The sequence below is a fragment of the Panthera pardus genome, unplaced genomic scaffold (assembly GCF_024362965.1).
Source record: "Panthera pardus isolate Hobbes unplaced genomic scaffold, ASM2436296v1 HiC_scaffold_11, whole genome shotgun sequence".
NCBI lineage: Eukaryota > Metazoa > Chordata > Mammalia > Carnivora > Felidae > Panthera > Panthera pardus.
This window is the reverse complement of record NW_026526666.1, coordinates 66,591,784-66,614,354: the sequence shown is the minus strand read 5'-3', so window position 1 is coordinate 66,614,354 and position 22,571 is coordinate 66,591,784. Positions and strand designations below refer to the sequence as shown.

The 22,571-nt window shown below is 46.1% G+C and overlaps 1 protein-coding gene and 1 long non-coding RNA gene across 7 annotated transcripts in view; one reads left to right on the top strand and one right to left on the bottom strand.

Annotated features, from left to right (window-relative positions):
- Positions 1-39: 39 nt before the first annotated feature.
- Positions 40-5,258, top strand: LOC109266902 (uncharacterized). Of its 3 annotated transcripts, none has more exons than XR_002079908.2 (3): positions 40-291; positions 805-954; positions 3,523-5,258. It is a non-coding gene; the product is annotated as an uncharacterized LOC109266902 (long non-coding RNA). The 3 variants fall into 3 exon arrangements; XR_002079909.2 differs by lacking the exon at positions 40-291 and adding an exon at positions 378-526; XR_002079907.2 differs by lacking the exon at positions 40-291 and having other exon boundaries at positions 376-954.
- An 11,323-nt stretch (positions 5,259-16,581) lies between these two features.
- The window catches only part of FAF1 (Fas associated factor 1), a 514,818-nt gene continuing 508,828 nt past the window's right edge, over positions 16,582-22,571 (bottom strand). For all 4 annotated transcript variants that reach the window (XM_053895524.1, XM_019449338.2, XM_053895535.1 and 1 more), the window contains one exon: positions 16,582-16,836. In XM_053895524.1, coding sequence (XP_053751499.1) covers positions 16,753-16,836 — 84 coding nt within the window. In that variant the 3' untranslated portion in view covers positions 16,582-16,752. The remainder of the gene's footprint in view (positions 16,837-22,571) is intronic.

Genomic DNA, 22,571 nt, shown 5'->3' with positions numbered 1-22,571 from the left:
AACTCCAAAAGCTCCACAGAGTGCCTCCGGGAGGGGAGGGGCGCGCCGGGGAAGGAGTGGAAAAAAGTAGGCTAGGAGGAGCGTTGAAAATATCGTGACAAGTAGTTTCCGTGCGCCCGAGAGCGTGTGAATTGCGCCTAATTACCGTGTCCGGTGCGCCTCTACGTAGCCGTGTGTAACCCCTCGGCTTCTAGGACGCGGGCTCCGCTGCGCGGCTCTCAGAGGCCCCGGGCGCTTGGCAAGGCCGAGTTTCCCAAGTGGCCCTGGTGGCCGGGGGCGGGATAGGGGCAGGTGACAATTCAATTACCGCGGTCGGGGTGGGGTGGAACGGGGACGCAGGGGTGGGGAAGGGAGAGGGCATATAGCATAAATGCCAAGACGATTTTTCCTGCCTCCTTCCGGCTCTGTTCTACCAAGTCCAATGCGTTTGGGGTAGTTGGGAGCTGTTTTGTATTTTTCTCTTGCCGCCTTTTAAAACACAGATCCTTTATTTTAAAATTCCTGATACGATAGGCATCAAAAAAGGGTAAGTATGGTTTATGAGGATTTCTGTTGTTAAAGAGGAGACGGGAGAGAATTGAGATGACGCTTCCCGTCGGAGCCTTCCAGTTCCCTTGCGCTTCCTTTCCCAACCCTTAATTCCATTCCTCTTCCTCCTCTTGTTCTTTCCTTTCCTCACTTCTGCAGCATCTTGATTTCCTTTAGGTGCTGGTGGGATTCTTTTTGTCACTTTTGTTTCAAATTAACAAAAAGTTTAATTTCTTTTTTAAACGAAAGTAAAACGTGCCCTCTCTGTCTCCCTAGATCCTCTTGAACGCAGGACGCGCATCGGTCAGTCCGTCCTTCCCGGCCTGAGACAAGGTCGCCACGGACCCCCAGGAGTAGTTTTAACTTTCACCTTCCACTCCCGTACTGACGTCACGGCCCTGAGGAACAGCTCGATCTGCAGAGGAGGTAACAGGTTTTGGATTTTGTTTCCCTTTTGAATGGCAACATCTGGAATTAATACCGCGGTTTTCGGGCAGGATCACCTTGGGTTTCTCTGTGATTCTCTGTGCCCTTTCTTTCTGTCTTTTCCTCGGTCCAGTGTTCTCTCTCATTTTTACTCTCCACTTTTCTCTTTCCTTCAGAGTAAAGAAAATTTGTTTAATTAATAGAAAAAACGAGCTTTCACGTTGTTCTCCCTCCACTCCCGATCATGCGTTTCTGTGATGCTCTTTAGAACTTCCAGGGCCACGGGGTTCTGGCCCGCGCAGCCTGAGTCGCGGAGGTCCTGGGCGCCTAGACTCAGTGTCCCGCCCCCGGCCTAGGAACGCACCCCTTTCCACTGGCACAACTCGTGGGCGGCGACCCGCCAGCCCAACCTCTCTGATGCTAGGCACATGCGACTGGGGGAGGAAGGCAAGAAAAGTGGGGCCCCACCCCAGTTCACCGAGCCTCGCAGGGAGGTTCCTAGGATGCTGTCCGGGATGGCCAGGCTGAGGGAGGAAGAGGGAGAGGGAAGAAGGTGGTGTGTGGAAGAGCCGGGCAGAGAGCTTCCAGAAAGCTGACCAGGCCCTCGGGCAAGTGCCCTCCCACCCTGACAGAGTCTGTGATGGTAACATAAACCAGACCCTTTGCTCCTAACAAATTCCACTAGCTGGAGCCTGAGAATATGTTTGGGAGAGAGCAAGGGGTCAGCTCCACCTCGTGTCCTGCATGGAGTCAGGTAAGGGAATGAATCTGGGATACTATGTCCTGGCAGGAGTGGAAGACCCAGACCCCACCTTAGAACACCTTGACATTACAAGGTTAAGGAAATCTCTCTGTTAGCTGCATTCTGGCAGGAGGACATGTGGGAGAGGGGGAGGACTGCGACTGAATCCCGCACCAGGGTGTCTGGTGTCTTCTCCCAGAGCTACCTTGGACAAAGTTTTTCAGAAATTATTTTAAACCCGAAATGAATTGAACTATAGGAATAAGCCTAGCTTTTGGAGAGCGGTGGCCCAGATACTCCTCTTTTTGCTTGAGGCCAGGCCACTGTGTCCTCAACTTCAGTTCAGTGAACCTGGGGGCGCCAAGGGTCCAGCCACAAGGACTTGGGAACCCCACGTTCTTCCACTAGAGTGTGAGGAACCTCATTTCCTTAGGAGGCAGAGTCCACATCCTGGAACCCTGCCCAGAGGGGGAATCTGCTCACCCCTAGAGCAGGCTCCTCTTTCCTTGCCTTCATCACTCAACAGGTCTGGGACCTACAGCCTTTCTTCTGATACATCTGAGATTGGGGTGCTCATGGGAGTGAATGTGTCATGAATGGAGGGAGGCAGAGTCATCCTAGGCAGAGGTCATTGCACTCATACCTCTACAGGCCATCCTGGGGTTAGTCCTGATTTGGACTGATCCCCAAGGGAGCAGCCCTGAGGGCTGTGGCTGTGCTAGCTACCAGTGGTGCCCAAATTGAGGCAGCAGGGACTACCTTCTACACACACCAGAGGGTGGCTTCACACCTGGACATACATCCTGCACGTGGAACCTCATTCTGTGAAAGTCTTGGATACACCCTCACATCTGCTTGCAGTGACCACCCACAGGGTGCACTCACCTCTGAAGCTGCCTTCTCACCCAGAGGACCCCTTCAGAAAGTCTGATTGAATTCACAGCGATCATAATCATGCCCTCATCCTAGGATATCCACTTTGTACTTGACCTCATACCCAGATGCCCACAGACTCCCTGGTCAGTGACTGAACACCTAGATAGAAGCATATGCTCACAGACATGTGCCCTCGCTAGTCCATGGACCCAACCCTGTTCCAGGGCCCTGAAGTTGGACCCTGCACGGAGAAAGCCAGACCACTGGGACGAATGAGGCGGCTCAGGGCAGAAAGCTCATCCTCACACAATCAGGCACAAACACACTCCCTCAAGCACCTCCTCTTAGTTCAGAATCATTTGCTGCGCCGGCGTCTGGGGTTCCCGGGTGAGTTCTCCCAGCCAGGAAAATCCACCTCCACCCGTGTTCGCTGCTGGCCCCATCCCCCAGGACCCCTCCCGCAAAGGGGTGGGGTTCAAAGGGATGGCCCTAGTGGCGACCCAGGGTGAGGCTGGAGTTGGGGTTGAGGGTGTGGAGGGGGCTGGAGGTGCGGCGTGGTGGCGCTGAGTAGGAGCAGGGCCGGGGGCGCTGATGGGGGACCCGGGAGGCATTGACTTTTGCGCTGTTTGCCCGCGGCCTCGGAGCAAGCAGACGCCATCTGTTTGCCGGCTGCGGCACGTCCCGTTTAATTACCCTCCCGGCAGCCTAATAGAGATGATATTAAACTAAATCTTTCTGACATTAAAAGTAATTATCCCCAAACCGGTGGCTCCGGGACGGAATCGCCCCTCCCGTCCCCAGCCCTCCCCTGGCCGCTCCAGATTCCGTTAGTTTGGCTGAAACTCTTTACCGGGAAAGGGGCGCGGAGAAAAGGGGGGAAGGAAGGTACCTTTGGGAGAAGGAATCTACGCGGGCTGCCCCATACACGCTGTTTTCCCGCACAACCACAGACGCACGAACACGCGTGTGGATACACTCACATCTGTACACACACAGACCACGACAACATTTTCCTCCGGATCAACTCTCGCCGTGTTAATTAAGAGTCTCAGCCGCGTGCACCCCTGCGTGGACAGAGAAGTGCAGCCTGGTTTGCTGTCCCCGCCCCCGAGCCCGCTACAATGGCCCTTTTACGGGGTCAAAGCCACGGATCCGGCCTAAACCGGGGCCAGGGACCCAGGCACAGTTCTGCAACCAGAAAGAACCTCTTTCATCGTGGCCCTTGACTTCTCGGGCGCTCTTCCTGTGAGGGGCCCTGCGCCTCGCGATTCCCCTCCAGGCCCTTAAGTCCCGCCAGAGTCTGCGAGGCAAGTTCTATTATTCCACTTGACAGGTGAGACCACAGACCCAGGGAGGTGAGGTGACGGGGCCCCCATCTCAGAAGCAGTACGGGACAGAAAAGAATTCGAACTCAGGAGACCAGAGGAGACCCCTACCCAAGGCCCAAGTTGTGCACGGTTCCAGGCACGGCGTCAGGCTGGGCGCGGCAGATGGAATTCTGGCCCGAGGCCCCTCTCAGCACCTCTCCCTCTGGGGTCCGCGGGACCCTCTGGTGCTCCGCCTCTCCCCGGGCCTTCGACCCCTTTCAGCAGAGGAGCGGGCCAGGGAGCCACCTGAGGGCGAAGCAGCGGTGGCACCGAGTTGAGAGCGCGGCGAGAATCCCCAGCGCAGAGCCCCTGAGCCCAGCCGGCCGCAGCCCTTCTTTGGATCAAGCCCGGGCGTCTGCAGGGTGCGTGCGGAAGCGGCGGCCGCCCAGTGTCGCCAGGCTTCCTGTCTCCACAGCTTTCTGGCTGGGCGCAGCTGAGCCTGGGACAAACGCTCGGAGAGTACTGTTCATTGCCCAACTATTTGCTTGTATTTTTGAGCGCCTAATGTGTACCGCTACCCTGATAAACTCTTGATGTTGCGCTGTGCTGCTTGGTACCCAGTCCTTGGGGGGAGGTGTGACGTTCCACGTTTTAGAGACAAGACCGCCGATGTTCAGCAAGGCCCGGAATTCAACTTGCCCGGGGTTACAGTGCGGCTGAGCGTCGAGGAAGATGGGAACCTAGATCCCATTCCCACTCAGGTTCTTTTCTTCTTACCTTCAGTTCCAGTTGGACAGGGTCAGACCTAGGGGCTTTCGTTCGGTTCGATTCCATTCAGTTGAGAGATGATTCACAGAAACTCGAGAGAACGGGTCTTTAATTTCATTCATTTTGAGCACCTAGTAAATGCCTTAGGGCTCGAGGATAAATCAGTTGTGAAGGACCCTTAAAGTGTTCATGGACCAACTAGGGACACAGTCACCCATCAGTGACCTCACGATGAGAAACAGGGTTGAGGTGGGAGTGAGGAAAGGAGGGTTAAGGGAGACTTCCTGAAGAAAGGGATCCCTGAAGTGAAACGTTCAATTTCCCAAATCGAAACATTATTATTGTTTGTTCTGATAAAACATTACAAAACATTTTAGACAATATAGTAAATTTGGAATTCCTTGTCTGTCTATTTACCGTTACAAAAATATACTTTTTGTTACTTGTTTTATTTACAAATGTGATAAACATTTTTTCATATTAATATATCTACATAACCTTAAAAATTGCTTAATATTTCGGTGTGTGGATGTACTTTAATTTAGCCAATTTCCTCTTGAGGTATTTTGTTTGTTTCCAATTTTTGCTACAATAAACATTACTACAATGAACATTCTTTGTGAATTTGCCTAATTATTTCCTTAGGATAAATTCTTAGAAATAAGATTGATTGGCCAGAGGCTTTTTTTTTTTTTTTTTTAAGGCTTTTGATAGCTACTTGTCAAATAGCCCCCAGGAAAGGTTGTGTCAACGAACACACTCAACAGTAATGTATCTTGCTGATCTTTTAAATCTTTGCCAATTCAGGCAGGAAAAAAAGAATCTTTTGTCATTGTAATTTGCATTTCCTTAGTTATTTCTTAGTTTTTCTTTACGTGTTAGTCACTCGTGTTTTTTTTTTAACTGTGTATATTCTTTGCTTATTTTTCTCTCATTGAGTTTCTCCTTTCCTTAATTTGTAATGGCTGTTTATATATTAAAGACAGTAGCATCCTCTTATCTGTAACATATGCTGCATTTCTCCCTTTTTGCTGTTTTATCCAGTTTTGCTGTTACACTGAAGTTTAATTTTTTTTATGTAGCCAAATCTGTCATTTTTTCTTTATAGATGCTTCTTTCTTTATAGATGCTTAAACAAGGATTTTTCAAATCCAACTTTCTGAAAGCATTCACCTATATTTTGTTTTAGCCCCTTTTCATATAAATGATTTACATTTATATCTTTAGTTCATTTGAAATTAAATTTGGTGGAAGCTGTGCGGTAGGTTTGTAACTTAATTCCCCCCCTCCAATGTTAGCCAGTTATCACAGCTTGTATCTAATGGTCCACCCTTTCCCCCTCTGCACTGATCATATATTATATACTGAATTCTCAGATGGCCTTAGGTCATTTCAGCACTTTTCTCTCTATGGAGCTATTTACTTTTGCACCAGCCTCACTAAAAAATTATTGTAGTTCTGTAAAGTTTGGGAGAGCAAGCATCTTTCTGATTCCTGATTCTTCTTTTTCAAATACTCTTGCCAATTTTGGAAAGATAGTCACCTGAATAAATATTTTAGAATTTTTAAAGCTGGCTCCAAAGTGAAAGTAAAATTTTAAAAACCTTTGGAAATTTTATTTAACTGCCTTTAGAAATTAATTTGAGGGAGATTTATCCTATACATCTTCACAATATGGGATATTTCCATCTCGGACACAGTGTGACTTTCTTATTCACAACTTTTATGTCCCCTTGTAAATTTTGTCGTTTTGTTCCTTGAGTTGTTTTTTAAGCACATTCTTTAGTATTTTATGTATCTATCGTGAACACATTGTTTCACCTATTGCAATGTCTGGTTATGACAGGAGCATAAGAGAGTTACCGATCATAGTATATTTAGAGACCGGCCTCCTTGCTGACCCACTTTAAATGAGTTCTCACAGTTTCCCGGTGCTGAGTTTGGAAGGACCTGGAACTGACTAAGCTGAGGGAGGGAAGGGCGATTCTACACAGAGGAAACGGTGCGAAAGGCCAGTGATTTGTGCACGGAGTGCACCCACAGGGTGGTCTTTTTTGGACCTTCCTTCTCGTGGTCTCCTTCTTGCAAGAGGGCCTTTGGAAACAGCGATTCCAGGAATCAGCCCTGTGTGACCGTGGGCAAGTCGCCTCCCTGCTGGAATCAGATTGTTTGGAGAACAGCAGCCTCCAGGCCATCGCATGTGGGGAGAGAAGAATGCGAAGATGAAGGGCCTCAGGGCTCTTGGCTCTTGGGCTGGATCAGCCGGGGTTTGAGTGCCGATTGCTCCTCGGAAGTGCGTGGGGTGTCCGCAGCCGCATACTCGCAGCTTGTAACCCTCAGGTCACCGACCAAAATGAACATATGGGGGAGGGGGAGGGGGCTAGAAGGGAGAGACCTAATCCATCTGCCCGGGCCACACACTCACACATACACTAACCCACGCACCTTTGGCATCTTTCCCTCAAAGAGTTCTACTCAGACTTCCACCCTCCCCTCGCCCTCCTACCCCCACCCCGCACCCCGTCCCATTTCCTGCTGGGACTGCGCAGTCTCCTTCCAGACTGTGTATGGTGGGTGAGTTCCAAGCTGCATGACTGGCTCAGGGCCCGATACTGGTTGGGCCAGAGCCCAACATGTTAACTCTCTTTCCTGGCGGGGCCCTGTGTCAGGGTGGGGAGGTTAGCTGACAAGTAGGTGGCTTCCTGCCCCCCCCTCCCCCAGCAATGGGTTGAGACTCCAGGCTTGCAGTGACACGGATGCACAGATGCCTTCTCCAGGTGCTCAGGCCCAGGCCACACAGTTACCTGGAACACTTTTGTTCACTGTTTAGGACCCAGCACTCAGGTTGCCCCACTGTCTCTTGTTAGAGGCATAGTAGACACAGACCAACCCTGCAAGCTTAGTGCCTCTGCATTTTGCCCTCTCTGAAGCCTCACAGCTACCCATCTTCATCCCCAATTCATGTCAGAGGAAACTGAGGCATGAAGAAGTAACTTCCCAGAGTGATACAGCTCGGTGGGGGAGGGATGAGAACTGTTCTTTGCATCTGTGGAAGAGACTGGTGAGTCTAGGAGGTAGAGTTGAGGCCACTTCCCCTCAACCCCCACCCTGTCCAGTTCTCAGAACTGAGCCCCTAGGAATAGGTGTAGGAGGGGTGGATGAAGGCACCCTTTCTTTTGGTGTTGGGAGCCTCTTTTCTTGGGGTTTTCTTCACTCCCTTTGGAGCATGTACACCCCCTCTCACCCCTCAGGACTGACCACACTCCGCTTTCACTTCTGGTGAAGAGTCTGGCAGCACCTTAACACCTTTGGGCATAGCCTGGCTGAACATGGGTGCTAGTATGGCACATTCCCTCCTGTGTAAGATGGAAGCTTTCATGGGTCACTGTGAGGATTCAATGACACAATTCATGGAAATTCCTTCTCGGTGTCTGACATGGAGAAAACACTCGGGGTATATTGGGTATTGTTATTTGTTAGTCAGTTGCTGAATGAACGATTCTTCTCTTTGCCTTCCCTCCAGAGGGGAAAACTGTTCCCTTCTCAGTACCCTTTTGCTTCCATTAGAAAAAGGACTGGGGAGCTGGGAGCTGATGACAGGTGACTTCTGCTCTTGAACCATAATCTGAAAACTCCCTCCAGAATCAGAATTCTGATGGGGTGTCATGGATTAGAGACCTTCTGGCAGGCCTGGGGTGCTCAAGGTCCCAGAGGGACTCTGGGCCATCTCCTTCCCTAGGTCACCTCATCTCCCCTACCCACCACTCTCTCCAGGGGCTCCATTAACCAGAACATGTTTGCTATAAAGCACAAAGTGATACTGCACCAGTAAGAAAGGAGCAGCACAGCCCAGAGCCCACCCCCAGCCTCTGGAAGCGGCCCCATCTGTCTCTTCTCAGGGCCTCCACTATTTTGGGCACAACATAGCCCTGCTGGTTCCTTGTGGGGCTCTGCAAAGGCAGGGGCTGGGTTCTTTTCCCCATGGCACAGTACCACTTTTATGCCAGAGAACATGGTCTTTCCCTTTGTGTCCATGACCTCCCATAGCATGTAAAAAATTCATAAAATGCACCTTGGTTTTTATATCAAGAACCTGAGGCATGTAGGTGATACTGTACAAGCTAGTTCCTCACTGATGCTTGATGTGGTTGAAGGCATGCCAGAATGGAGTCTTGCTCATTTCACTATTCTGGGCCTTAGTTTCTCCATCTGCAGAATAAGGAAAGGTAGACCTGCTGTATATGGAAATGCTCTGAAATGAGAAAAGGACTATGCAGACCCAGGTAGGAAGATGATGATTGCTATGTGGGATGCTCCATCCAGCTGAGACCTTGGCACTCTCCTTTAGAAATATAGTGAAGTTCCTGGCCTCCACACCTGATTTTCTTTACTTGTGTTTCCACTAGACTCCTCAAAACACAGAGAAAAGTTTCACTAAGACTCTCCTTGTTGCCAACTCTTCAGAAAAATATCATGCAAATGTTACCAATGTGTGCCCAAGTAAGGCAGGGGACATTTCCAGGGGCCTGGACTCCTGAGCCCAGAGGAGCAGTCTCCATTTTGATCCTGTAGGATGCCTACATTTTGTAACTCTGGGATCTCAGATTGTCAGGCTAGGGCAGTGCCATTTATTACAGAATGGACTGGCCACAGCTCCTAGGTGGGGTTCATCTCTCCCAGAAGCCTATCCAACTATCCAATCAGGGAGCCTCCTCTGGGTTCCCATGGTTCCTGGAACTTCTCTAGCATTGGCCACACTGCCCTGAAATTTGTGGCCTCATCCCAGCCTGGAAATTCTGAGCTGAGGGTAGAGGCTGAGAATCCAGTGTTTACCAAAAAACCTAAATGATGAATAGATGAGTGAAAACTGACCCCATCTCCATAAGGCAAAGAGCACTTAAGTAATACTTCAATTAAATGCAGGTCTAATGAAAATGCATGATGGAAAAAAAAAAGATTTGCTTTGGTGATAGACAGGGTTATGTTATATAGTAGTTATGAGACTTTGGGCAAATGATTTAACCTAAGCTTCAGTTTATCAATGTTTGAAACAGGGATAGTATGATCCATCTCACAGGGTAGTTTTGTAGTTCATTCATTCATATAACATTTACTGTCTGTGCCCTGTGCCAGGTCCAGTGGGGCAGACCAGTCATGGTCTATAAGGGAGACTTCTGTGCAAATAATCATAATAATATGATAAGTGCTCTGCTAGGGGCAAACACAGGGATTAGACAGGCTCCTAACTTGTCCTGGTGATTCCATGAGGCTTTCTGGAGGAAAAGGAGTAGAATGGAGTAATAGCCTCAACTCTGGAGCCAAACCACCTGTGTGTGAATCCTGGCTCCTTGGTTTACTAGCTGTATGACCTTGAACAAATTACCTAATCTTTTGTTCCTCAGTTTGCTCACCAATAAAGTGGGGATATTAATAGCTCCTACTTCATAGGGTTGTTGTGAGTGAAGCATTTAGTGCCTGACATTCAATAAACATATCAATGTTCAATATATTATCAACAGCTATTTACCAAGCATCTATACAGTGCCAGCTCTGTGTGGAGTGATAAAACAACAGATCAGACTGACACAGAACTTACCCTTGTGGAATTTATACCTTAGGCAAAATCTGAGCTGAGTTTCAAAGTACAAATTGCCTCCTATCTAAGGAGAGTTTGCAAAGAGCAAAGGGCAGAGGAAGGAATTCAGGGGCTGCTGACATTTCACAGGCAAGCAGAGCAGAAAAACACTGCACAGGAGACAGAGGGGTTGGAGGAAACTAGTGGCAGGCAGTATCCTAGAAGGCAAGGGGGAAAGTGTGTGTGGGAATTTTTATATTCTATCACCTGTGGCTTAGAAGTTACAGCTACTAAAGCAGCTCAAGGATGGGGTGGGGGGCTTACTGATGAGGGGAAACAGAGCAGGTATGGGCTTTGGGCTCAGATCGAGAGTGGAATTTCAGCTCCTCTCTACTAGCTGTATGTCTCTGGACAGTGACATAATTTCTCTGAGCCTCAGTTCCCCTAACTGTAAAATAAGGATACTAGTAGAGTGACTTGGCAGATACTTCTGAAGATGGCATGGGGTGACACTGTGCAGGGCTTACCTGGGTATTCAACACCAACTCCTTTACCCTTTGTTTCTTCCCAGCAGCTCCTGTTGGTTTTGTTCCAGCTCCAATTAATTAACTGCTTCAGTAACCACTGGGTGCATGACTGCTATGTGCCAGACCCTGGGCTGGCTCTGGAAATAGATGATTATGACCTGTTCTCTGCCCTTACAATGTTCCCAGATGAGCAAGGTGTTAGAGATGGAAGCGACCACCTGTACACAGACGTCATTTCTTTGTTGAAACTCAGTTACTGAGTCAAAATTTACCGTGTGCTTACTATGTACTAGTCATTTTGCCAGGCCTTGAGGATAAGAAGTGACTCAGACCTTTTGAAGGGCTCAGGAGTCTGAGGTGGGGGCAGGAAGGACATGTGAGCTGAGAGTAACCATTCAGAGTGATCCACGCTACGAGAAGGGTAGCGCAGAGCCGAAGATTCACAGCACAGGCACCTAACTTGGAGAAGGTGCAGAAGGTGTAGCAATGGTCAGTGAAACCATTTTGGAGGAAATGAAGTCTAAACTGAAAGCGAAGGATAGAGGGGTGGTAGGAGTCTGGTGGTGATGGGAGAGCACTCAGGACAGAGGGGACAGTGTCCAAGGCCAGAGGTGATATGGAGCTGATGCTTTCAGGAAACTGCAGGTGACTCAGGAAGTGTGAGAGGGCATGGCTGGAGGTAGATGGGAAGGGAGGTGGGGGCCAGATGAGAGGAGTTTTAAATCCAAGCCAAGAGTTTGGATTTTATCTGGAGGGCAATGGGAAGCCTCTGAGGGTATGAAAACAGGAGTGTGGCATGGTGAGGCAGGTGTTTTAGAAAGCTCTTTCTGGCAGCTGTGTGGTGACTGGTCTAGAAGAGAGGGACTGGAGAAAGGGAGCTCAACTAGGATGTGGTTTTATGACGCAGGTGGGAGACAACAAAGGTCTAGGGAAGAAATGCCCATGGGAGAACAGACAAAGGAGCAGGGGATGGACTTCGGAGATGTCAAAGATGTAGAAGCTACAGGATGCTTCTTAAATCACTGCATGTACTTAAAAACAAAGGCATTGCTTAAAACTTGGCCCCTGACACATTGGGGAAGGAGTCATTTTGGAGAGCTATATTTTCTATAGAAGTAAGGCTTTACCCATTTTTGTATCCATCAACATTTAAAAAATGTTATGATTGTGACTATGTGAAACGCTTGGTAATATGTCATACTTTCCTTGAACGTGGCACTGCATTGCCATAAACACAGTAGGAGCTTTGGAGTCAAAGGTCTGGGTCCCAAACTCTGTTCTGCTCTTTTATAAGCTGTGGAACTCAGGCTAGTTAGACTTTACCTCTTAGAGCTTGTTTCTTCTTCAAAATAAGGTCAAGATCACCCAGTTGACAGGGTTGTTGTGGGGTTACATGAGGTAATGTATGTACTGCTCTGAGCACATTACTGAGTACATCCTAAATGCTCAGCACGTTAGTCTCCTCTTCCCTCCTTCCCATGGATGCCCCAGGATTAGCCTCTGGACACCAGTAACAGTGACACTTTGTGCAGGGGTCTTTACTCTTCCCTGTAGGGCCACAGAGCAGTTCTCTTGGAATTCTTCTGCTTCTCATATTTTCTGTGTCCTCCCCCATAAATGGCCACTTGTCACTGCTATCATCATTCCCGCTCTTTTCCTTAATCCACCCCCCCCCCCATGTGAGTTTGTAGACCAGGTAATCGCTAACTGCTCTACATGTTAACTAATTGCTAAATGTTAGTTCATTTAATCTTCAGAATCTTATCAACTAGGTACTGTTGTTACCTCCTTTTTTTTTTTAGCTAAAAAGTGAGGCACAAGAAGGTGAAGTGACTTCCAAAGGGCACACTACTAGTAAGTGCAGGAGTGGCTTGGATCCAGGCAATATGGCTCTAGAGGCTATGCTCTTAGCCACACATTGTATCACCTCTCACAACTGAGAACAACTAATAATGTGCAAATTGAGAGTTAACAGAATGAAGACTGGAGAGCAAGTCTCTTTTATTGGTATTTCCTTTCAGACCACGCTTTCAAAATACAGCAGGGAGGAGCTGTAAGGCCAGTTGGGGTTGTTAGAGGTCACCTTCCAAAGCAGATTATTTGAGACAAGAGAGAAGCACTAAATGCAGAGGGAGGTTCAAGTCAAGAAAGCCCAACTGTTGTATCTCACCCCCTTTGGGGGGTGTAGCTTTCGTTTAGATGAAAATGTGGCTTGATGAAAAGAAATGAACTTCCCAAATAGTCTGATGGTATCTGCATAAATGGTGGTTCTGAATTTTCTGGCATCAATATTACCCAGTGAGAATCTTATGAATACAGATTTCCTCTTCCAGAAAACTACACATTTAACTTTTTATACACAATTTAGGGGATGCCAAGCTCCATTCTTGGACATAAAATTTAGAGATTTGTTATATAAAAGAGCTGTGAAACTGAAAATCAGAACCTCGGGCTCGAGTGTGGACTCTTCTATTGACATCCTGTGTGACTTCAGGCAAGCACTGCCCTTTGAGCCCCACATGCAAAAATGGAATAATCATCTCTGCCCTGCTTCTCTCACTGCAGTGGGCCATGGTGATGTGTGTGGAAGGGGTGGGAAACTGCAAAATGCTATCTGAATGCATCAGGACATGGAGGTTCAGAGACGTTACTCACCTTAAGGTCACAAATTTATTAAGTGGCAAGACTAAGGTTCAAACTGGAAGACCCTAAAATCTCATATGTGTGTGTGTGTGAGAGAGAGAGACAGAGACAGAGACAGAGAGACAGAGAGTGAGGAGAGAGGGAGAGGAGGTGGGAGAGCAAAAGACAGAGAGAGAGAGAGAGAGAGAGATAGCTCCCTCTAAGAATTTTTAAAAGGATCAAATGAGATAATGCATATGAAAGGGTCACATACGTTGTGAAGTGTGATGTTTAAGTGATTACTCGTGGACTGAATTTAGGATTCCATGTTCCAGCCACCTATGGGATCTGGGACTGGGACTGGATGGATGAGGGGCTGAGAGGGATGGTAGAAATGTGCCAGTGATCCTGCTCATGGGGACAATTAGGACGCTCTCCCCCTATCCAAATGAACAACTTCTGTGCTTTTGGGAAAATCTGCCAGAGCTGTGCAACATCTTTAAACCCACTGACCAGCATACTCAGGTCAGCATGTGTAGCTTTGGGAGTAGTGATTTTAATACAACCACAAACTTATTTTATGTTTATAATGTCACCAAATAAAACTTATAAAAGCCCAAATCCTATTCTCCTACATTAAAAAAGAAAGATTCCATAAAAGTCTCATCCAACTCAAGACTTTGGATGCTTACAATTCAGAGATGAACACCTGTGTGTCCCATAAAACTAGTGGTGCCAGAGCATGGCAACATTGCAAGCCAGAAACCTCCCCAAACGGCACCTTCTTAGAGACTGTGGAATATTGTCAATACTTGCTTAAAACTTCAAACTAATGCTTCAAATATACAGCTGATAATCTGAGAAACACTAAGGAATGAACTGGAGCAGGAGTGAGGATGACAAGGAGCCCTGGAACTTCACTATTAACAGCTGGGCATAAGAACACTGAGCACTTGTTCTGACTGACTCACTGCATCCGGAGGCTGGGATGCAAAGCGCAAGGGAGTTTAAAGGTATGAGGAAGAATTGCCAAAAGACATTGCTCTTTCTGTGATAGCAGAAATGACTTAATAGCTCCTCTTGTGATAGCAAGTTGCTTAATGTTTTTCTTAGAACCTAACTTTATGCAAATTGTTTTAATGTTGTACTTGTTGGAAAAAGCCTAAAACTGCTTTGGTCTCCTGTTCTGGAGTTCGACAGAACAGAATGGCATCAGTCAACAGTGACAATTAGCTGAGGCCTTTCGGGGCAATGAGGGCCTATAGGATAGGATTTCATGAGACCTGAGTAAGGAGAATCTCTCAAGTCAGGGTCGAAAAAGGAAGCACTTAATAACTTCTATGAAATCAGTTTCAGAATAAAGTCTGTACCACTGGAATACAGAAGTGAAGATGACAGGGCAGAACAATATGATGAAGTCAAACCTAAATCCGACAGAACAGGTTAAACATGAAAGTGAATTCAGAGTCTTGTCTCTCCACCCCCACCCACACTCTTGCTGCTGTTCCTAAGTATGGTCTGCATTCAGGGCTATAGCTTCTGCATGGCAGCTACAGAACAAGGTCTCCCTGGAAAAAGAAGACCTGGTGCCCTAGTGCATCTGTAGCATTGGAGATGACTATCTTGTGGGACCACCAGGTTACCTACCACCAGGTAGGAAGGTAGGTGTGGACCGCCCCCACCCCCCAAAAAAAGGGAGGTAGGAGTGGAGCCGGAGAGGAAGTGCTCCCCCCACAATGGGTCTCTTTTCCTTTCAGTCTCCCTGGGAGACCTCTGGGGCCAGAGAAGGCCTGCACCTAAGTAGATGGAGCACTGGTCTGTTAGGAACACATCTCTTTCTTGTAAGAAAGTGTTCAGGGGAGGTCCCTGTTTGGAGCATCAGAGAAAAGACACAAGGTGGAATTTTCCTGGCCAATATCCACTTCCAGGCAAAGGGAAAATGACTAAACATATCTTAGGCTTCAGTTGGAGTGTTCCAAGGAACCCTTGACTTGGGCCAGGGGAAAAAACCAGCACTTAGACTATACTTGGGACAAATAGAGAATGTCAAAATCAGAATCCTAACCCCTGGGATAGAGACCACAGGTGACATAAAAACAGATGTGGAGAAACATTCCAAGACCAAAAAGAAATCACTGGCTGTGAAGGCATAAATAGTGCTTCCGTGAACTAAACTTCAAACCCCAAATCCACAGATTAACAAAAACCCACGGTTACTAAACTGTCCCCAAATTATTATATGTAGATTCAGGCAACACAGGTCTTCTGAGCTGAGCCCCCAAGTTTGCTCTCTTAAATACATGTAGTCAGAATTTTCAGCCATAGGATGGCATCCCTTTCATTTGAGAAGGGGACCCAATATCTAATACTAAAACATTAAAAGAGTGAAATAGTGGAGCAAGGTTTTATAGAGGCTCAGAGTCCATGGGGTGACTGATCAGAGTTTGGTGATAGACAAGGTGCTTAAAATACGAAATAACAAGGTCCAAACGTATGGTGGAGTGGAGGGAGGGAAAAGCAGGAGAGAACTGTGTTCAGTGTACACTGAAGGATCAGCAACATGGGAGCTGGTATCTGCCCAAATGCAAACCTAACAGCAGTTCCCTGCAGCTGGGCGAGATACCAAAGTCCTGGTACTGGTCCTCTTCACACTATCTCTATATTCACATAATGTGCTTAAACAGTTTCCCCTGTTGCATGGGAACAGCAAATACCTCCTAGGTGGAACCCGGAGACCCGAGGGAGCAGCAGTAAATAAGTATCTTGCATATATGTCGAATGCAGTCCTCAAACACATCTTACATCTTAGTAAAGAAGTCAGAAAGTACCAACAAAGATGATATGCTTTTTTTCCTACAACAATGTTTAATCTCCATGCTGAGAAGTCCCATTTAACTTATTTCCCCCATGCCTTTTAAAATTAGGTGACAGAGTAGAAATCCAGTCATGAAAATAAAAAGGCAGAGGTGGATGAGCCCTGGCTCAATGAGACATATCAAATACATAGCATCCTGGTGTCACAGGGCAGACAGAACTGTCCTAGACAGTGTGGGGAAAAGATGGGCACTCGAGAGGTAAAAATTCTACTTCGTGATCACTCACACTTGAACGGTGCATTAGTCATTGAACAAGGGCGAGGTGAAGGGGATAAGGGAGGGTGGTAGAGTTGTAATTCTCTATGAGGGGTGGGAACATATACTCATGGATGGGAACTTTTAAGTAGCTATGTTTATTATTACTTTTTTCCAGCAATCTTGCAAGAGGCAGAGTGTGACACTGAATTGAGTGAGACGAGCGTGTAGGTGGGTTGGCGAGGAGCCCTTCTCTTGACGCAGGCCTCTGGCTTGTCAAGGAATGGCTGGTTCCACTGCTGGGCTGTGTTTACTCTTTTGCTTCAAGGAAAAGGGTTTCTTGAGGGAACAACTTTACCTCCAATAGTGATTTATTTGGGTCCAGCTGGGTTACCTAAAAAGAAAGAAAATATATTCAAAAGACTGGCACAAGCACTGTTTTCTCCACATGGCATTCAGATCTTGTCTGTGCAACCTGACTCTCAGTCTGCTAAGCAGTGGCATGAACATTTCCAAACCTGTTCTCTTATTTGATCCTCACAATAAACCTATGACGTAGGTAGAGTTATTACCATCTTATAACAGGGGAAACCAGGCTCATAGAGGTCGAATCTCATAGTTGAGTGGAAAAACTAGCATTTGACCACAGGGCAGGCATAGCTTCAGGAGACTGGACCTCTTCCTGGGCAAGTGGAAGGTCCTTGCCTCCTACATAGCTCAGCTTGGCTGACAGGAGCCCCTGAGGAAAGGGTGTTGGCTGAACAGCTGGTTGGCACTCCTGGGAACTTTTGCTTGATTAACTCCCCACAGCATGGAAGGACTTTTCTGCTTGGTGGGAAAAGAGCTAAGCCTTTGGGGCTGATATGGCTAAACCTCCCTGTAGTAAACTGGACAATGTGTATTCTGCCATGCCCAAAGATCAATATCCTCCACTGAGGACACTCTCCCTAGGAAGGGATATCAACAATCTCCTTGGTGGGGTGGGAGAATTTTTAGTTTGAAAAAATGAGTCAATGCCACAATAAGACTTTATATTTTAGAAATAAAAAAAAAATCATTATTTTATAATATGAACTGTTGGGAGTAAAGCTAGACAAAATCTTGGGTCAGTTGGGATAGGCTAATCATACAGGAACTCTATATTAGGTTTATGACCCCTTAGGCCAGGGCAGGGGTGGAGGATTTATGAATCTGAGAGTGAGAGAAAGAAACAAAGTTTTCTTATTTATCAGAAGGGAATATAAATTTTAAAAAGTTAAGAAATAGTAGTGTAGTGGAAAGGACAGTGGGGCTCTGGAACCAGAAAGATTCTGGTTTCAATCACAGCTGTGTTGGCTATTAGCTTTGTGGCTTTGAAGTTAATATGAACCTTGCATGACTGATGTGTGGATTAAATGAGAAAAAAAATACATAATTAGCACAGTGTGTGGCACAGAGTAGGTGTTCAGTGAAGGCTCCTGTGTATGTGAGTAACCGTAAGAATGGACAGACAGATCAATGGATAGTTCTGAGTGTGTGTGATGGGAGGCCAGGTAGTCTGCTATGTGAGAGACAGGGGCTCTGGGCCAGCAGTCTGCAGAGTGTACAGCATTTGAAGCCAGCAATCTTGTCCTCTGCTCAACTCAAGCCACACCTAATGAGATGGCTCTGCTTGTTTTCTCCTAGCCGAGGGGGATGGGGTCCCTGAGAGGCTTGGTGTCACAAGCAGGCTGGCGAGCTGAAGGAGGAACACGATCTTTGACTGTATCCAGATGGAAACCTGGTATGCCCAGGAGGGTCATTAAGGAGACACAACCACCTCCAGAATCCTCTCTGCTTATACAGACCCCAGAGCAAAGGGGCTCTACTGGTATCTCTTGGGTTCTGGGCAGATGGGCAGGCAAGACGGTGGGGAGGGCCCAGCCTGCTGTCTGTCTTCCAATGCACGGGGGGCAAGCTGCTGGCAAATGTTTACCCACTTCCCCAATTAACATACAATATTGTGCTGTCTTTTGTCAACAGAGCCTCTGCTTCAGACTCGTTGGTATTTTTTGCCCAGCTGCTTTGTCTATTGTTCTTAATTAACATGCCAGAGCTCTTCCGGCATCTTCTACTTTGTTATTTGTAGTTTGTAAATATGATGTTTGTTGGGAGAAACCATAATCAATAGTGCCAGAACTATGCAGACTGGCAGAAAAATTATGCTATAAAGCAAAACAGGCTGGGAGGCTGCCTGCTCCCTGCTCCCTCCTTGCACCCTGCTTAAGTTGTCAACATGCAAGGTCAGAGGTTCAGAAAACATACCCAGTTTTCTTAGACTCAGTGTCCAAGAAAAGTTAAGGGATTTTCTCTGTTTTTTGGGGTGAGATGGCTGAGGCTCGAAAAGGAGGAAAATAAAGTTTCTCAAATCCTGTTACATGCCAGGGACTTTATATTATCTCATTTAATTCCTGTAACAACCATGCAAGGTGGGTGGAGATAACAAAACTGAGACTCAAAGTTGTAGCCACTTGTTTAAGGCCACATGGTAAGGGTCTGTCTATACAGCATAATGGTTAAAAAGGCTGAAGCAAACTTAGATTCAAATCCTTGCTGTCACTTTACTAGCTATGGGCCTTGAAGAAATTATAGAACCAGAGAGCCTAGGTTTTCCCATCTTTAAGATGAGAATAATCAGTTTCGCATTCATAGGTTGGTGTGATGGTTAAATGGAATATTAGTAAAGTGTCTGGTACACTGCCCAAGCCAGTACTTGCTCAGTTGGTGGTAGCCATTACTGGCTGGAATGTTGCCTTGGGGAGGGGTCCTGGTCTAACTTCAGAGCTGGAGCTTTCCCCTGAGGCCTCTTGGGGCCCAGTCTGCACCAGGCTGCCTTCTTATTTCTGCCCTGCTGCCCTTGGGTAATGCCTCAGTATCTGGAGACCCCCTTTGATAGCCTCAGTGGGGCTGTGCTGAACTACTTCACAGCAAACATGGCTATTTGGGGGCTGCTCCTTCTGGTACCCCAGATCAGAAGCACTATTTTTTTCTTTGAAGATCATTTTAAGACAGGAATTTTCAAAATGAACAAGGACAACCTCTGCTTCCATTTTTATTTGACTGTCTTGGACAAAAAGACTGTGGGGAACCTAGGGGGATGAGGTTTTCCCCTGCAAGATAGATGGCCCAGTGTTCTGGGTCCCACTTAAGAAGGATGTGGGGGCACCTGGCTGGGTCAGTTGTTGAGTGTCCCCGACTTCGGCTCAGGTCATGATCTCATGATTCTTGAGTTCGAGCCCCACATCGGGCTCACTGCTGTCAGTGCAGACCCTGCTTCAGATCCTTTGTCTCCCACTCTCTGCCCCTCCCCCCTCTTGCACTCTCTCTCTCTCAAAAAAAAAAGAAAACATTAAAAGAAGAAGGAGAAGGAGAAGGAGGAGAAGGAGGAGAAGGAGGAGAAGGAGGAGAAGGAGGAGAAGGGGAAGGGGAAGGGGAAGGGGAAGGGGAAGGGGAAGGGGAAGGGGAAGGAGAAGGAGAAGGAGAAGGAGAAGGAGAAGGAGAAGGAGAAGAAGAAGAAGAAGAAGAAGAAGAAGAAGAAGAAGAAGAAAAAGAAGAAGAAAAAGAAGAAGAAGAATGTAGAGCATGCCAGAAGGGACCTCCAGGCAGGGAAGAGCCTAAAAACCACATTCTCTGAGAAATGGCTGAAGAGTGGGAGAGAGAGGAACTGAGACGTGGTGGTGGTGGTTGCTGCTACAGGGGAAGGGCTACCCGAAGGACTACCAAGTAGATCAGATGTGTTATTCATGTTATTCACTGTGCCAATGGGCAGAGCTTGGACTGGTGGGCTAAAATCGCAGGGGAAGCAGAATTCAGGTGGTCAGAAAGAACTTTTTAACAGAGCAGCAGCTGCTGGTGTGCTACTGTGCTACTTTCTTCTTCCTCCTTCTGTTGTTTTCTTCTTGTTCTTCATAACCATCGTCATAGCAGCAACTAGCATTTACTGACTGAGTACCTACAATGTAGCTAGAACCATGCTAAGTGCTTTATATAGAGTACCTTAACCATTCCTCAAAAAGTCAAATGAAGTAGGTATTATTATTGCCATTTTATAGTTGAAGATACCATGGGTTATCCTGCTCAAGGTACAGATAGAATAAGATCTCACACTCAAGTCTGTCTGACTCCAAAGCTCATAACCAGAATGCTTCTGACTAACATGTCAATAGGCTGCCTTGTGGAAGTGGAGAAGTAGGGAGGGGAGGGGAGAATGAGTACATTCTCTGTTGACCCTCAAAGCATTCAAATAAGGGTATATTTGAGAAGATCATGAAGATAATAATAATGGCTAACATTTATTAAGCATTCATTTTGTAACGGGCATATTCCAAGCATTTTACATTTATAAGATAACTTAATTCTCATACTAATCTTCTGAAGTAGGTATAATTATTATTCCCATTATACAGATGAGAAAACTGATCCATGGAACACATTAAGTAACTCACCCAAAGTCTCAACGCTATTCAGGAAAGAGCCAGAATGTGAATCTAGCTTTGGAATCCATATGTAGAACCACTAGAATATTCAGCCCGAGGTGTGGCTACGAGTAGGATCCACCCAGACAAAAAAGTTGGATGAGATGGCCCTGAGGTTGTTTCTAACCAAGCTTCCAAGAGAGAAGATCTTCACTTTAAGAATGGCAAAAGATCAAGGGTCAGGAAAAAAAAACCCCTGAAATGTTTATAAAATACGAATACAAAAACCCAAACTGAGCTTGTGTTCTGCCATTTACTTGGGACTTTACTGAATTATTGACTCTCTAAATCAACAGAGAAACCCACCCTTTGGGACTCCTTGGGAGAAGAGGCGCATTCTCAGATAAGAGATATGGCCTGACTTTGTCTGTTAGAAAAGGAAAGTCAGTCATTTTGACATTTTATTCATTATACTTAGGAAAAGTGAATAATATATATTCTTATTAAATTAATATTTTAGCAATTCATCTTTGTGAAACTTATGTTAGCAAAAATGGAACAAAGCTATTCTTTCCTAGATCAATTTTCTCAGCAGTTTGAACTTTCATATACATCTTATTTCTATTACTTCCCTGGGCCTCAGTTCCTTTTTAAAAAAAGTCTAACATTGCTATTGAGAAAAATGTGAATCAATGTGACAGAATCTCATCCAGGCCACACCAAGTGAGTCCCAGAATGTTAGGGGGAGAAAGTTCCTTAAGTGCCAAAAGTCCAACCCCTTCATTTTCCACAGGTTGCCCACCTGAAGCTCAGAGAGGTCAAGTGACTTGGCCCAGGTCACACAGTTGATAAGAAGCAGAAGTAGTACTCTACCCTAGAATTTCTGACTTCTATTTTGGGGTTCTTTCTAGCCACAACATTCTGCCTCTCACTTAAAAAAAAAAACGAGCATAAATATACTACTACTACTACATTGGGGGCTACCTCAGAGCAGGAGCTGAGTGATAATAAAATAATAATAGTGGCAATATATGCATAGTACTTTATAGTTTACAACATATTTACACAAACATTGACTCACAATCATATAAGATAGATATTATTATCAGTTCTTGTTATTTTACTTAGTTTTGTTAACAAAATTAATGCTTTTATTTTGAAACTGAATGAAGATAAATTTGAATCTAATATTTTCACATTTAGGAAAAAATGCTAGCTTCAACAAATGTTGCTGGAACAACTGAACACTGACAGGCAAAAAGACTGGATCTAGATGCAGACCTTACATCTTTCCCAAAAAATTAACTCAAAATGGATTATAGACTTAAAGGTAAAACACAACACTAGAAGATATTCCTAGAAGATAACATAGGACAAAACCTAGATGACCTTGGCAATGGCTTTGATTTTTGAGATACATCACCAAAGGCACAATCCACAAAAGAAATAATTGATAAGCTGGACTTCATTAAAATTAAAAACTTCCGTGAAACACACTGTCAAGAGAATAAGAAGACAAACCATAGACTGAGGAAAAATATTTGCAAAAGACACATCTGATAAAGAATGATTATCCAAAATATACAAAGAATTTTTAAAACTCAACAATAAGATGAACAACCCAATTAAAAAATGGGCCAAAGAGCTTAAAGACACCTCATCAAAGAAGATCTACTACAGATGGCAAATATGAAAA